Raw genomic sequence first — 14,213 nt, 5'->3', positions numbered from 1 at the left:
AAAAAGACTACTTTCTTTTTTGGGATAAGCGATTAAAAGTGCTATAACTTGTTACGAGAATATAATCGAGTCCTGAAACTTTCAAAAAGTGTAATCAATTCTTAAAATTTATAAAAAGTGCAATCAAGTCCCAAAACTTATCAAATTTGTCCAATTAAATCCTTCCGTTGATCGCACTTTTTGAAAGTCTTAAGACTCGATTGTACTTTCATGATAAGTTTTAGGACTCGATTGCACTTGCATGACAAATTTCAGAACTTCCGATGCACTGATCCCTTCTCTCTTTTTTTCGGGGCTATTTTTTTAGATCCTTACGTATTTTTGCTTCTTAACTCGAGTTGGGATTCCGTTAAAAAGGAAAAAAAAATAGGAAGGGAAAGAAAAGTCGAGTTGGAATTATAAAGGGGGGTGAACAAATTAGGTTGGATTCTAGAATATGCAGTGCACAGGTTGCTCTCGTTGTTGTTGTTGTTGTTTTTTCTTTTTCAAAGAGGTGGGACTTGGGACGTGGAAAGTATGGGAGGAGCGTGGATTCTTGTTGTGTTCCTTCTGTGTCCCCCTCCTCCCTTTGCTGTTTGCTTTCTGTGTTGTGTCGTGCTGCTCATCATAGCCCTCTTTTTAAGTGATCCACCCAACACGGTCCTTTCTCTTTTGTTTTCCAGGTTATTACAAAAGCTCCTTCTTAGCAAGTTGGGCACTCACCTTTCCAAAAGGACAAATGGAAAGAATTGATAATGCGAAGTGTCGTGTCACGACCCCGCCGCGCGAGCCGTGGGGCCAACGATGACTGGATCACCTCGCCGGTCGCCCCCCACCCATCTGACCCTCTATCGCCGGATGGCAATGTTATTGGGCCCCGCCCCCGATCCGATGCCCCACGTGCTGCGGGTTTTTTTTGAATTCGCTCCGTTGAGTCGACTTTTTTTTCTTATCGTGTGTTAGGATGTGCCGCGCACACGTTTTTAGGGGTCGAAGTGTAGCAGTATCTTTGAATTCGTATCCGATATAGTTTTTGCACTTGATTTAAAACAAATAATAATTCGAATATATTAAGAGAAAAAAGTCGACACTATTAACCCTCAAAAGTATCGGACTAATATATCTAATTATGAAAGTGTTCTGCAATATATAAAAATAGAAAATAGAAATAAATAAATATTTCGACATTGTCGTTAAATCGTTTGATTTAGCTCATTATCCCTAGTAAATCGTATCCTTACTAATTTGTGATGTGTCATGATAAAATTTTTACTTTTTACTTAGTCCGAATCTAGCCCCATATCCATTTTGGCTTTTCTTACCCCGCAACTCTCGAAATTGTCACAATATATAACTTTTGACACGTAGGTTCATACACATATATATTTTTTTGGGTTAATACCACGAAAAACCCTAAACTGGTACACTTGTGACACATTTACCCCAAATTATTTTTTTTACCACAAAAAACCCCAAACTGGTACACCTACGATAATTTTACCCCGAACATACCAAAAAAAACCCCAAACTGGTACACCCCGAACTTACCACAAAAAACCCCAAACTGGTACACATGTGACAATTTTACCCCGAACTAATTTTTTAATATCATTTTTTATTTTTTTGAATTTTTTCTTTTTTTTTCTTCATCTTCAACCTCTGGGCGGTCGCCGGACCGGCAACCAGCCAGAGGCGGATGCCGGCAAGGGCTGCCCTTGCCGGCGTCGGGCGAGGACAGCCCTCGCCTAGGGTTGTCCTCGCCAGATCCGCGAGAGGGCCCTCGTTGCGATCTTAGCGAGGCTCGACCTCGCCGGCCGTGCCGGCGAGGCTCGACCTTCTTGGCGTGGGCAGGTGCCCTCGCCCGCCCAAGCGAGGGTGTTCTGCGTTCGACGCCGGTGAGGGCAGCCCTCGGCACGCAGACGAGGGTCGCCCTCGCCCAGGTCCGGCGAGGCGGCCCTCGCCGATGCCTGCGCGAGGCGCCTACTCGCTCGACTCAAGGCGAGGGTTGCCCTCGCCCCGCCCGTGCAGTTCGCCGCCCAGAGGGGCGGCCCTCGCCAACGGCCGGTGGGGCCGAGCATCGCCGCCTTCGGCTACCGTCTGTCCATAGGTGGCCGGCCGTCTACCCGAGGGTTGAAGATGAAAAAAAAAGCGAAAAAAAGAAAAAATTAATAAAAATTCGAAAAAATAAAAAAATAATATTAAAATTTTAATTCAATGTGAAATTGTCACATATGTACCAGTTTTGGGTTTTCTGTGGTAAGTTCAGGGTAAAATTGTCACATGTGTACCAATTGGGGTTTTCTGTAGTAAGTTCAGGGTAAAATTGTCACAGGTGTACCAGTTTGGGGTTTTTGGTGGTCAAAAAAATAGTTCGGGGTAAAATTATCACATGTATACCAATTTGGGATTTTTTGTGATCAAAAAAATAGTTTGGGGTAAATGTGTCACAAGTGTACCAGTTTAAGGTTTTTCGTGATATTAACCCTATTTTTTTCCATAATTTTTTGAAATTCGGATAATATCCTCACTTTATGACGCGGTAAATAAAGAGTTACCCATTTGCTTTAACATGCCCTCAATCCATAAAATTTACAACAACAAAAAGAAAACAATTTTAAATCTGAAACTTTTATATATATATATATATATTCCTGGACCCTTGTCTTGTGAGAAATTATTCAGTGGTTACCAAACACCACGTCATCGTCCTACGTGGCGCGCGTGTTCCACCCAAAAGACGACATGTGTCGCGTGACGTGGCAATGGAAGGAAGCCCTTTTGTCTCTCTCCTCTGGCTGGTTGGTGGGGAAAGTACTGACCACAGTAAATATTTATTATCTCTGCGCTCTCGCTCTCTCTCCTCTCTCCTCTCTCCTTTCTGTAACGTGAAGGAGGTCTTTTGCCTTCTCTCTCTTCTGCAACCCATTCTCTCTTCCTCTCCCGAGCTCACCCGAAGCCCTCCCCTCCTTCTTCTTCGCCTCCGGCCTCGCCTTTCCGACTCCGGCTCCAGAAACCGTCTGGAGAAACCGCCTGCCTCGGGTTCCGATTTCGGGCTCGGACGATTTTGATGGGGAAGTGATTTCCTTTTGGCGCCTAAAAATTGAATCTTGACTTTCCAAACACACTGAAATTCCAGTGCAAACGCTCATCTCATCGGCTTTCGTAGCTTCATCTGCTAAACCCATCTTCTCTCTCGCTCGCTCGCTCTCTCGCTTGTAGCTTTGGGATTCCGGCGACGCCGTCGACGGCCGTGGGGATGTTGTAATGGAGGAGAGAGAGAGGAGTATGGGTGCTCTGTTTAAACCCATTTTCTCTCACGCTCGTAGCTTTGGGATTCCGGCGACCGCGGCTATGGAGGATCGGTATTCTGCTTCCATGGGTATCCATGGAATGGCACGCAGGTAAATTTTTCTGTTTTCAGGCAGAGCTTCTTCTTAATCATGATGACGGGATGGTTTGTGAATAGCTTAACAATTTATGCGACTGTTCTAGAACGATTCAGATGAGATGTCATTTGTATTTGTGATCACCAGAAAGAATTTGGTTGGAAGCTTAGGATACTGACTTAAGTCGTCAAAGCTAGAATCGAAGAAACGGTAATGAACTTGTTCAAGTTTTGTTCTGAAAGGAATTATAGTCAGTTCAGTTCATTATAGCCATCTTCAACGTGCAAGGACGCTAACCTGATTCTGCTACTTTCAATATGCAGGCGTTGTTTGGTATATTTGCTGAGCATAGAGGTGTAATCGCTACTGGGTTTGCTGACTTGAGTAAGTATATCATAGATGAAGTGGTGAGAAGAGACCAAGATGAAACAGAGACGGTTACCTGAAGACCGATTTGGATTTTTTGAATGAGGAATCACGAGGCAGCTCATGCTGTGTAACTGCGTTGATTAGAAGGGGCAACCACTTCGTGTTTAAGGCTAGAGATTATCAAGCTGTTCTTTGTTGAGCCGGCACTGAAGAGGCTCGTACATCTGATCATAGGCTTTGCAGGGAAGATGGAAAGGAACGGATTAAGGCTCTCATAACATTCTATTCATTTTTTACTTGTAAAAAGATACTGCGCAATTAAGTTCTTTTACCTTAGCCACTTACATTCTGAAATCGCCTGAGTTACCAAACTCTGCTTGTGTAGAAGCTTGTGAGATTTCTATTCATTTTCATGAAAGCTAAGATTAATGATCAAGCTATTGTATCATGTATATTATGTTTTATTTCTATGTATACGGAGTGGGTCTATCCATTAATTTCACTTGAAAAAATATTCTTTTCTGTTGTCGCGGCTGTGAAAGTCGTTTAACATACATGATTTATGTCCTAATGCAATGGCTTCCCTTCTTGTCTTGGAGTTTCTGTAAGCACCCATCATGAAGGGAGCTTCAATAGAAAATCGAGTCCCCTCATAGTTGTTCAATAGCATAGCTTAGGATTGTTGTTGATAGTGTAGCTAGAGTCCCCTCATAGTTGTGACTTGCGACAGATGAGTTTTCAAAGTGAGATCTAGATACAAAAAATAAAATAAAAATGGATCGTTTTGTATGATTCATGTCACAATTCATCATCATGCTAGTTTGAGGTGCCATTGGCAACCCCTCTCCCCTCTCTCTCAAATGTTTCTCATGTTTTTCTAGAGGTGGAATCAAGGCATAATGTAGCACGTCTCCAACCAATAAGCGCGAAATAACGTAAAAAGAAAGACCAATCCCAACACACCAGCGTAGAACATTAGATCCGTGAGGGCGAGGATATACACCACACGAAAAAGAGGACTTCATAGCAGAGCATCTCCTTTTCTAAATCAACTAATTCGAACTACTTCAATAAAATAACATCTCAAGCAAGCTGCAAAAGATCAACAACACTGCAATCAATTCTCTAATAGACAAATCCAATAATCGAACAGTAATAAGTAAAGGGTTCACACTCCAATTTTTTTTAAATATGTCAACGAGTTTATCCAGCATCGATTCAAACTCAAATGCGACAACCTCGCTAACCAAACATGAACGAATCCCAAAAAAATAAAGAAATCAATCCGTCTCGAGTTGATTAATCCTATGAATTTCAAATCAAACTAACAGAACATCTGGCAGAAAGCAGAAAGAACTATCAGAAGCTGAAGCGCTATTGAGAAAAATGGAGAGAAGTTCTCTTCTTTTTCTTCTGGGTATGGCAGATTCAGCATATAGAACACTTGAGTTTGCCTATAATTTCCGGCTGACTCGAGATCGGGTCAGCCATGCCCAACTCAGAAAGTGCGAGCAAGCGAGCGAGAGAGAAGATGGGTTTAGCAGATGAAGCTACAAAAGCCTATGAGAATGAGTGTTTGCACTGGAATTTCATTGTCTTTGGGAAGTCAAGATTCAATTTTTAGGCGCCAAAAGGAAATAACTTCCCCATCAAAATCGTCCGAGCCCGAAATCGGAACCCGAGGCAAGCGGTTTCTCCAGGCGGTTTCTGGAGCCGAAGTCGGAAAGGCGAGGCTGGAGGCGAAGAAGAAGAAGGAGGGGAGGGCTTCGGGTGAGCTCGGGAGAGGAAGAGAGAATGGGTTGCAGAAGAGAGAGAAGGCAAAAGACCTCCTTCACGTTACAGAAAGGAGAGAGGAGAGAGGAGAGAGAGCGAGAGTGCAGAGGTAATAAATATTTACTGTGGTCAGTACTTTCCCCACCAACCAGCCAGAGGAGAGAGACAAAAGGACTTCCTTCCATTGCCACGTCACGCGACACATGTCGTCTTTTGGGTGGAACACGCACGCCACGTAGGACGATGACGTGGTGTTTGGTAACCACTGAATATTTTCTCCTTGTCTTGACCCTGGCCAACATTTTTACAGGGATTTCAACATTCAACGCAAAACATCCCGTAGAACGCAATGATAGAAAGGCACCCCCTTGTTTAACGGTCACGGTCCATGCCCGAGAATATCCGGATTCCGCAACGCACGCTGCAAGATGTCTTATGTTCATACATACCAATAATCCGCGTGATGATATCACGGTCAGTTCGATTGCTGCGAAAGCTCACATTGGCCTTTCCTTGCGAAAGAGAAGGTGTTTTCCTTGCAAGCGACCACCAACTATGTCCCGAGAATATACTTGGGATGAGGTCATTTTGAAGCGAAGGAAATTTCATGTTTGATCGAGTCGTGGGTTGAAGTCTTTCAGGTCATTAGGATCAAGAACATCGGTTTTGGCGACCAAGTCAATGTTGGATTCGCAAGCGAGACTGATTGAAAGTCGAGATTTTCAGTCCTAATCCTATTGCACGGGTGTCCATTCAGCCCTAAACTTTCCAACTTTCGCTAACTTGGTCCTAAGCCTTTGCGCGGAATTCCAACGTAGTCCCTCCAGCAAATTTTCACCGGAAATTACTGACGTGGCGGTCCGGTCATCGCCGTCGTGAATTCAGAATGGCCACAATCTAACGAGACTACCATGGAACATCTATTCATAGGTGGAGCAAGATCTTCTATCCTGGTCCATGGTTTCTCTTGAACTGGCTAATATGTTATCCTTGTTCGCTAATGAATCGACTGATTAAACTAAGTTTTGAGTCTTTTTCTTGCACGAGACATCACTGTCACTGCACTTGCGCTGGAGATTGCCTCTTGATAGCAAAAGTGCGCATGCGTATATCCTTGAGGAATATCCCTGATGGAAACTTCTTGCTAAATGTTGATTTTGGCGAGGGTCCTCCCGCTCAATGTCTCCAGCGATGGAAATCAAGAGAAGTCAACAGCTCTTTGGCGTTGAGAATGTAAGGTTAGTACAACAATGACTGCGACGCCTAAATTATTAAACTCTTCCCGTGTTTGAAACTTTGAAATGTCAATCCTAATCTGTGCCTCTGCACCAGAAGAAAGCCTGGTTCGGCCTTGCATGACCTTTCAGGCTCAGAAAAGTGGCATTAGTTTAGCCGTGACGAATCGGCCTTAAAATGTAGGCACACGAAATGCGTGAATCGTCCCCTTTGAAGAATATATACTGTCACTGGCCAGACAAGGATAGTCACATTAGAAGAGTTAAAAGAGCGCATGCGTTCACGAGTCGTTTGACCATCGGCTAGAGATGAGGCAAACTTCTATAGGTAATATTCTTGACTCTTGAGCGAAGCGCTCCGACTTAGTAGTGAAAGTGATCGATGATGCAGACTTGTCCTTGAACAATATGAATACAAATCATGTGGTGCATGTCTAAAGAAATTGCAAGTGAAGCTGATTCCATTTTCAGGCTACCGTGAGGAGTTCAGCAGGAGAAGAAACCCTTTTTTCTTTAAAAGGATTCTACACTTGCAAGGTCTTGAGCCTAAGGCTACAACTGAGAAGTTCGCATGCCACACATGTACTGTTGAATTTGCTTTGTGAACCTGACCATTAGAGGCTCAGCTTGGTGTCTTCCCTTGTTCGACTTTTGTGCCAAAATAAACTTCCTTCTTCGTCTTAGGTTCAAGTGCCAGCTTGCCGATGCTCGTTCCCGCAATATATGCACCAGACCATGCATTCTGCAATTGATGGCGTTTATAAACCATTGCACCTTAGTGGGCTGCTGACTCAGGCCGTATAAAAGTAAGCTATAGCTTGGTAGTGAACACCATCTCATATTTATCTTGACTAAACATACGGATATACTCGGAACGTGAATTAGAAAACGCCCATTAAGGAGCGGCTGGTAAGCAAATCTTGAGTGAACCTTTGTTAAGAAATAGCAATAACAAATTAACAATGACTTCTTATAAACCTTAAATTTCCCTAACATGGGCCAGGACTTCCATATGAGCATTGAACATTGCACAAAGAACAGTACTAACCTGAAAATTGAAACCACCAGTAACACCATCAACATTCAGCACCTGCAGACAAAGGCGCAATCCTGAATGTTTACTGAAATTGTTTTCTCTTTCTTTGGGTTCTTAGGCATCGAGTTGGAAATTGATGCAGTCATAATTACTCGAAAATTGTTAAAGTGAAACGAAATCCACATCACCACCACAACTGTACCTCGCCTGCAAAAAACAGATGGGGCCGTATCTTGCTTTCCATTGTACTAAGTGAGATCTTCATAAAAGACAAACTAATCAGTTTTATCTTTAGTTATGGCAAAGAACAGACAGTTTCATATGAAAAATTATAAGAAAGAAAAGAGAGCGAGCGGAGGAAAAGGGGAGAACCTCGGATAGGGGGACACCTCCAGCAGTGACAAATTCATCCTTGAATTGGCCCTTATGACATAGCTTGATAAGGTTAGAACAAGAGAAAACCATCCAGATATCAGTGTCCAATCATAGAATCCTTACCTTTCCCATTACCCGAAACATACACTGCTTTAACAGAGAAGCAACACCAATCAATGAATTGTTTGAAATGGAAGCCCAGAGAATATCTGCATCCACACCCTGCAAATTAAAGATGAGAAGTATAATGCATACCGCTGAAATAGATTATCCACGTGTTTGAACAGCAAAGGTGGTCATACTCATATAACCTCATGATCCAATATATATTTCCAAAATCTCTTCACAATGCCAAATTCCAAAGGACAAGCATTGAGCAGCTTTTGTTTCTGCAAGATGAAGACATACAGGGGGCAACATTAGGTCAAAGAATAATTAACTGGTAGAACACTACCCTAAACCCGAAGGAGGCATATGGAGCTGATAAAGAAAAGATGATAATGACAAAATTGGAACTGGATGTATTAGACATGGCAAAGAAGGCAGCAAAATAAAACAAAATTGCTAAATGTCTATTATGAAAATATAATTAAAAAAAGAAATTGTTAGATGCCAAATGTTTTACGCATTTTAATTTACCAATTCGGTGAATTACTATGTAAATCTAGGCACCATAATCCAGTTATTGTTTGTTACGGGGTAATATAACAAGATTTTATTGTGTACTCTCGAAACTCAGTCTATGCATATAAATACAGAATGCAAATCCATTGTTGTAAGAAATTGGAGAACTGAACTAGGAGAGTAAGATCTCATGGCACAACATGGTGCCTACTAAGATTACCAAAAGGCAAATGAACAATTTTTAATCTTATAGCCAGCACTGGTATGCACTTTGTTGGCTGCAAACAGTAAAAATCAGGTTTTGATGAATATTGTCCTGCATATGCAAGAATTTTCTTGTTCTGGGGATGAAGAGAAGAAACAAAAGCCTAGAATTAGGACGACCCTGATGTCAGCCTGAAATGTTGTTGTATCTTTCATTTTGATTCAGTTGATTTCTTGATCTTCCTGTTGCTTTCCATTGACAGTGCCGTGTTTCAAATGATGTAAAAGCAATTCCTTTGAAGATATGAAACATATGAAGAGCAGGGAGGGCTGTTTGAGCAACCTGTTAACAGAAACTGAAAAGCAGAAACATCAGTCGATTTGATATCAGAATTACCGCAAACCGCTGCTTTTGTTTCGTTAGGATGGACTTCACATCTTCCATTTTAATATCTGGTACAAAATCTACAAAAAGATCACCTGCATAAACAAAATATATCAAGGTTAAAGACACAAAAATATACATCAGATAACTCATGCACATAGCAGTCCTACCTTCATAATCTGAACTAAAAAGGTGACGAGCTCCCCAAGCAGACAGTCTTAAAATTGCAGGACCACTAAGTCCCCAGTGTGTAACTAACATGGGTCCAACCTGAAAGCCAACTTCCAGTCATTGGATACATCACAAAGCTCTAAGCACTACAAAAGGAAAGGATTACCTGTGTAAGTAGGGGTATGTTCGTCTGAACATTTTCTAGTTTCAGCTTCACACGAACTTTAGGGAATGTGACCTGGACATCATATATATACACTATTTTTCAAAAAACAATGAAAACATTTGAAGTTCAAACACATAAGTGGGACCTAACTGAAGAAAGTATACATAAGCATAAGTAGCTGAGAAAGGGAAGCTTATACGCAAAGAATCTACTTATCCTTTGTTATCATGTTTGAGTGTCAGTCAGATCAGTAATTCAACAACAACCAGAATTACCATCATAGAGATCACATATTCTCAACATATTATGGTAAAGAAGAATTTTGCATAATAAACGCATTTAATTATTAATGAGATGAATTTTTCTTTTCCAAACAAAAGTTGAACAGTTTTGCCAAGAAAAGTAAAAGTTCATAAGAAAATCTTTTCAAACCTTACCTAGATACAACTGTCTACTTTGATCATAAATTCATTGTATGTAGTGAAGTTAACTATTAACAATAGCATCTATTATTACATGTTGAATATGTGAAAGAGTATAAATAACTTTTCGCAAATACACAAAATTTTAACAACTCTTCTAAAATAAAAACTCATGCGAAGCATGTGTAAGAGCTATATATGTATAAAAGGCTGCGATGAAGCTACCTTAATGCAAGCAGTTGTTTCCTATGGCAAGAAAAAAAATATAGGATAGAGTATCCTCCCATATGCTAGCCATACTCTTTAAATAGATATTTTGACTCTATTGCAAGAAAAATGCAAGTTGGTTTAATAGTTGCTGATAGTACCCCAGATAACTCGGCTAGCTGTGAATCCTCAATTTTAAAAGTGAACAAGCTAGGAACTGGATCCACAATAGAATGACCAAGCTGAGTAGCTAAGACATAACCCTGAAACAAGAATACGAAATCCATCACATTCTTCAGCCAATGAGGTTGGCAAAGTTTTCAAGTCAAATCCATCACAACCTGCCGGCTGCTCCCACTGGCTATCAGCAGATAGTCAGCTTTGAGATTTTCCATATAGTTAGTTGCACGCTTCTCAATCTTGACCAGAAAGTTCCCATCAACATCTCTAGAAGCACTGGTGACAACTTTGCCAGTCTGTATTAGAACTAAAAGAGAAATTCACACCTCAGACAAGACAAGTTGCAAGTACTGTATCTTTAAGCCATGTGGAGAGATCTTCAGCACACCGGACCATTTAGTAACACAACCATCTTTTCTTTTTGCCACTAGAGCTGAACTGAATTAAATAATGTTCAGAAGAAAACCCTTTTGAATAGTTTCCTTATCCTTTGGCACTGTCGAGGTTGAACATGCAATTTTTACATGAAAAGATGCCTTCTAGATTGGGGGAAGAAAAATAGTTCTCAATTGCTTCAGACAATAAAAGAAGCACCCTCCAGCTGTTGTTGCTCCAATGTTTGATTACAAAAAGAAGCTAACACACATTTAAAACCTTCAGAGTTGACATAATGCAGGCAGGTATTAAACTATCAATCTCAGACAAAGGGTCTTCAGCTTCTAACAAATCCACAACAAAGAAATGATGCAAAGACTTCTGGAAGTAAAAATCGGATGCAAGCAGAATGTAATCACTATTTATAACAGAGCCACTTACCTCCTTTTTGCTTGGCTTCAGACAGAAGACAGTCAATTATCGAAGATGAACTATCGCTAATAGGAAAAACCCTTCCATCGTCCTCTGTCTGCAGAAAGGATGCAATGTTAAGCTATTAGATGATACGGCTTTGCCAAATAGTAGGTTAGCTTCGAGCACAACCTTGAGTTTGACACCATGTTCAGAAAACCAGGTCATTGTGTCCATTGGACCATGCATGCTGAAAAATGATCCTCTTAATTCTCTGTGACCCCTAGGGTAATGTTCTGCCAAAACCTGCAATCAAGTTTGTCATCCCGAATTTTGTAGCTTGCTAAATAAGGAATTCTTCCTCAAACACACTAGTGATATCATGAAAGGCAGATTGGGAGAAATTTTGCCCATATATTATGGGGGCAGGAAATGCATAACACTGTTAAGAGTCCAATTCCTCCAACAAGTGGGTCTCCAAGGTGATGTATGCAAAAACTGTAGTTCTCTCCATCTTTAAGATTGCTTGAAGTGGACTCAGTACTCTTTTTTCATCATTGACAACTTTTTCTTTCATGGTAACTAAAGAAAAAGCCCATTAAGCAGACAGCACAAGATTCTTTCACTGCTCCAAGTTCTGAAATTGATTAAATAATCAAGTCTGCTTACACAGATTATACATGACCAGGTATTATACTCTATTGGTATCTGCAACGCACAAACATAGTTTTGGTTATTCTCCTCCTTGAGTACAAGTGCAATAAACGCATGATTCTGGATGAGCGAAGGAGTTTTCAGTCCAGTCAACGGATCCTCCACTAGATAACAAAACAAGCTGAAAATGAAAAGGCAAAAAGCATTGATTTTTTACTTGAACTAGATAACAATCATGGGCATGTGAACTCTGATGGCTTTGTTGTACATAGTTTGTAGATCAGCAACAGAAACATCCAAGATTAGGCTTACATTCATAGCAAACTAATCAACCATTTTTGCCAAGCAACATTAACTCCTGAAAGCTTCTCTTGCAATTTTAACTCACCAGGTTTTCTGTGCAGTGTGCATTCGTTACATTGCAACGACCTCCTCCAGATATTTTTACCTGCCAAGAATGGCAAAACTTCACAATGCGTACTATCCAATCATCACTGCATCAACACAACAAACCTCCACAAAATCTAATCAGACACAGCAGCTTATAGGCAGCAGGGTGCTCTCCATTTTGGATAACCATCTAATTTTACTCTGAAGTACTAACACTCCAACTCCCAATCCCAAACCATCAAAAGGCCTCTCTTTTCAGTGGTCACATCCAATTCTTCCTCTGTTCTGGGGAGACGGACAACAGCGAATGACCACATTATAACTATATCTCCGAAAAGCAAGTAAAACCCAACCTTTGACAAAAGCCTCCCTTTTTCAATGACCAAGACATTAAGACGAGGCGCGACCGTCTTGGCTCTGATTGCTCCGTAAACTCCGGCTGCTCCACCTCCAACGACCACCAAAAGCTCTTCACCCGTCTGCCACGCAATAGAACAAACACCCGGAAGGAGTTACAGAAGGAACCCGCATCGAAAGACGCGTCGAATCAACTGAATTAAGCCGAAAGCCGGCGAGACGTGTTACCTTCTGCGCTAGAGGGACAGCAGCGGAAGAGAATGGCCTCTTCTTGGGATGTAAGAGAAGGAAGCCATAGCTTTTGCTGTTCCCGGGTCTTTCGCAGGAGAACCCCAGATGGAGGATGAAGCGGGCCAAAGCGAAGTTCATGTCCGTGCCCAGTGCCCGGCGACTGCGACAGACACCGGCCTCGCGAAAAATGTCTCCGGCGACAGCGGATGATGTGTTTTGCGCCTGATGTTCGGTATAGACAGTTAAACCGCAGTTCAAGATGTTTCAGGCGTTTAAAGCTATGTCGCGACGAGGAAAGATTGCTAATGATTGCTAATGATCACGTGTTAGCAGAAAAATTAGCGCTTTGAATTGAAATTTTCTCGCTTTAATTGTTTAACAAGCGTGTCTTAAGAGCATTTTTCAAATAAGATCTAATTCTCATGTAAATTCCTCTTCATAGAAATGATATGGCGGACAAACTCAGTATATGTCTTATATATCAGCTTGATCTGAAAACTGATGAAATTTGACCGCGGCTAGTAAACAGCATGTCGCCCCGCTAGTGCTCCCCCGGGATCAATGAGGAGTGCATTTCGCGTTGTTTGTTTGGCATGCATAAATGCTCGTTCCTCAGTTGCGAACTTGTACATGCCCGTTCGATTTCTAACACTCTTGCCAAGCTGAAGCGATGCTGTCAACAAAGCTGTTCGATGAATGTTCGACCGTGCGCCCGGAATGTGTACATTGACAGGATCATTTGCTGGCAGGGTGTGGTGGATTCATGCATGTTGAGTAACCATCGAGACGGGGAGATAGTTAAGACATCGAAATTTGTCGCTGAATTCTTCTTCTAGGGTCCTAATGACATGCTCTCGGGATTTTTCCAGGAGGATGTACATCGTAGATTCATAGCGGACCTTGGCTGGTCGAATGCATGAAGCAATCGTGCTCGAGAGGAGGATGTTTATTAAGTCATTAGCATCTGTCTGAATCACCATTATCCGACGACTCCCATATCTAAAGCATGGATGTCGCAGTAATTGCTGTTAAAGAACTTCAACTGATGGCAAATCTGCGACACTTGGGGCTCACTTCAATTTTGGATCATAGCGAGTTACGGAAAAGTACGATGATTGTGATACAGTGATGAATGTAATATAGGAGACGGTATCGCAAAAGTAGATGAGTAAGTAACTGAATTTGCATGCACAGATGCCTTATATCTGCAGCGTCAAGCTCCAGCACACGTTCAATTATGAAGAGAATCTGTACTGGGAAGACGGCCTTTGCTCCTTACCGGC

At 41.7% G+C, this 14,213-nt stretch overlaps 1 protein-coding gene across 5 annotated transcripts; it reads right to left on the bottom strand.

Annotated features, from left to right (window-relative positions):
- Window positions 1-7,046: 7,046 nt before the first annotated feature.
- LOC115670137 (uncharacterized) lies at window positions 7,047-13,398 on the bottom strand. Of its 5 annotated transcripts, none has more exons than XM_030591334.2 (16): window positions 12,928-13,390; window positions 12,696-12,821; window positions 12,341-12,400; window positions 11,491-11,604; window positions 11,329-11,416; window positions 10,674-10,819; window positions 10,494-10,595; window positions 9,704-9,775; window positions 9,537-9,636; window positions 9,379-9,461; window positions 8,465-8,542; window positions 8,277-8,375; window positions 8,151-8,201; window positions 7,981-8,037; window positions 7,791-7,832; window positions 7,047-7,484 (listed from the first exon to the last, which is right to left on the bottom strand). In XM_030591334.2, exons 1-16 carry the CDS (start codon window positions 13,066-13,068, stop codon window positions 7,365-7,367), a joined length of 1,479 nt encoding a protein of 492 aa, XP_030447194.2. In that variant the 5' UTR covers window positions 13,069-13,390; the 3' UTR covers window positions 7,047-7,364. The 5 variants fall into 5 exon arrangements, with proteins under 5 accessions (XP_030447194.2, XP_056176312.1, XP_056176314.1 ...); XM_056320337.1 differs by having other exon boundaries at window positions 7,047-7,525; window positions 12,928-13,387; XM_056320339.1 differs by lacking the exon at window positions 7,981-8,037 and having other exon boundaries at window positions 12,928-13,398.
- Between the last annotated feature and the right edge of the window lie 815 nt (window positions 13,399-14,213).

Source organism: Syzygium oleosum, unplaced genomic scaffold (genome assembly GCF_021117445.2).
Source record: "Syzygium oleosum isolate NSW1041296 unplaced genomic scaffold, Sole_v2.1 Sole_v2.20, whole genome shotgun sequence".
Taxonomy (NCBI): Eukaryota; Viridiplantae; Streptophyta; class Magnoliopsida; order Myrtales; family Myrtaceae; genus Syzygium; species Syzygium oleosum.
The sequence above is the reverse complement of the archived record's forward strand: the minus strand, read 5'-3'. Positions and strand labels throughout refer to the sequence as shown.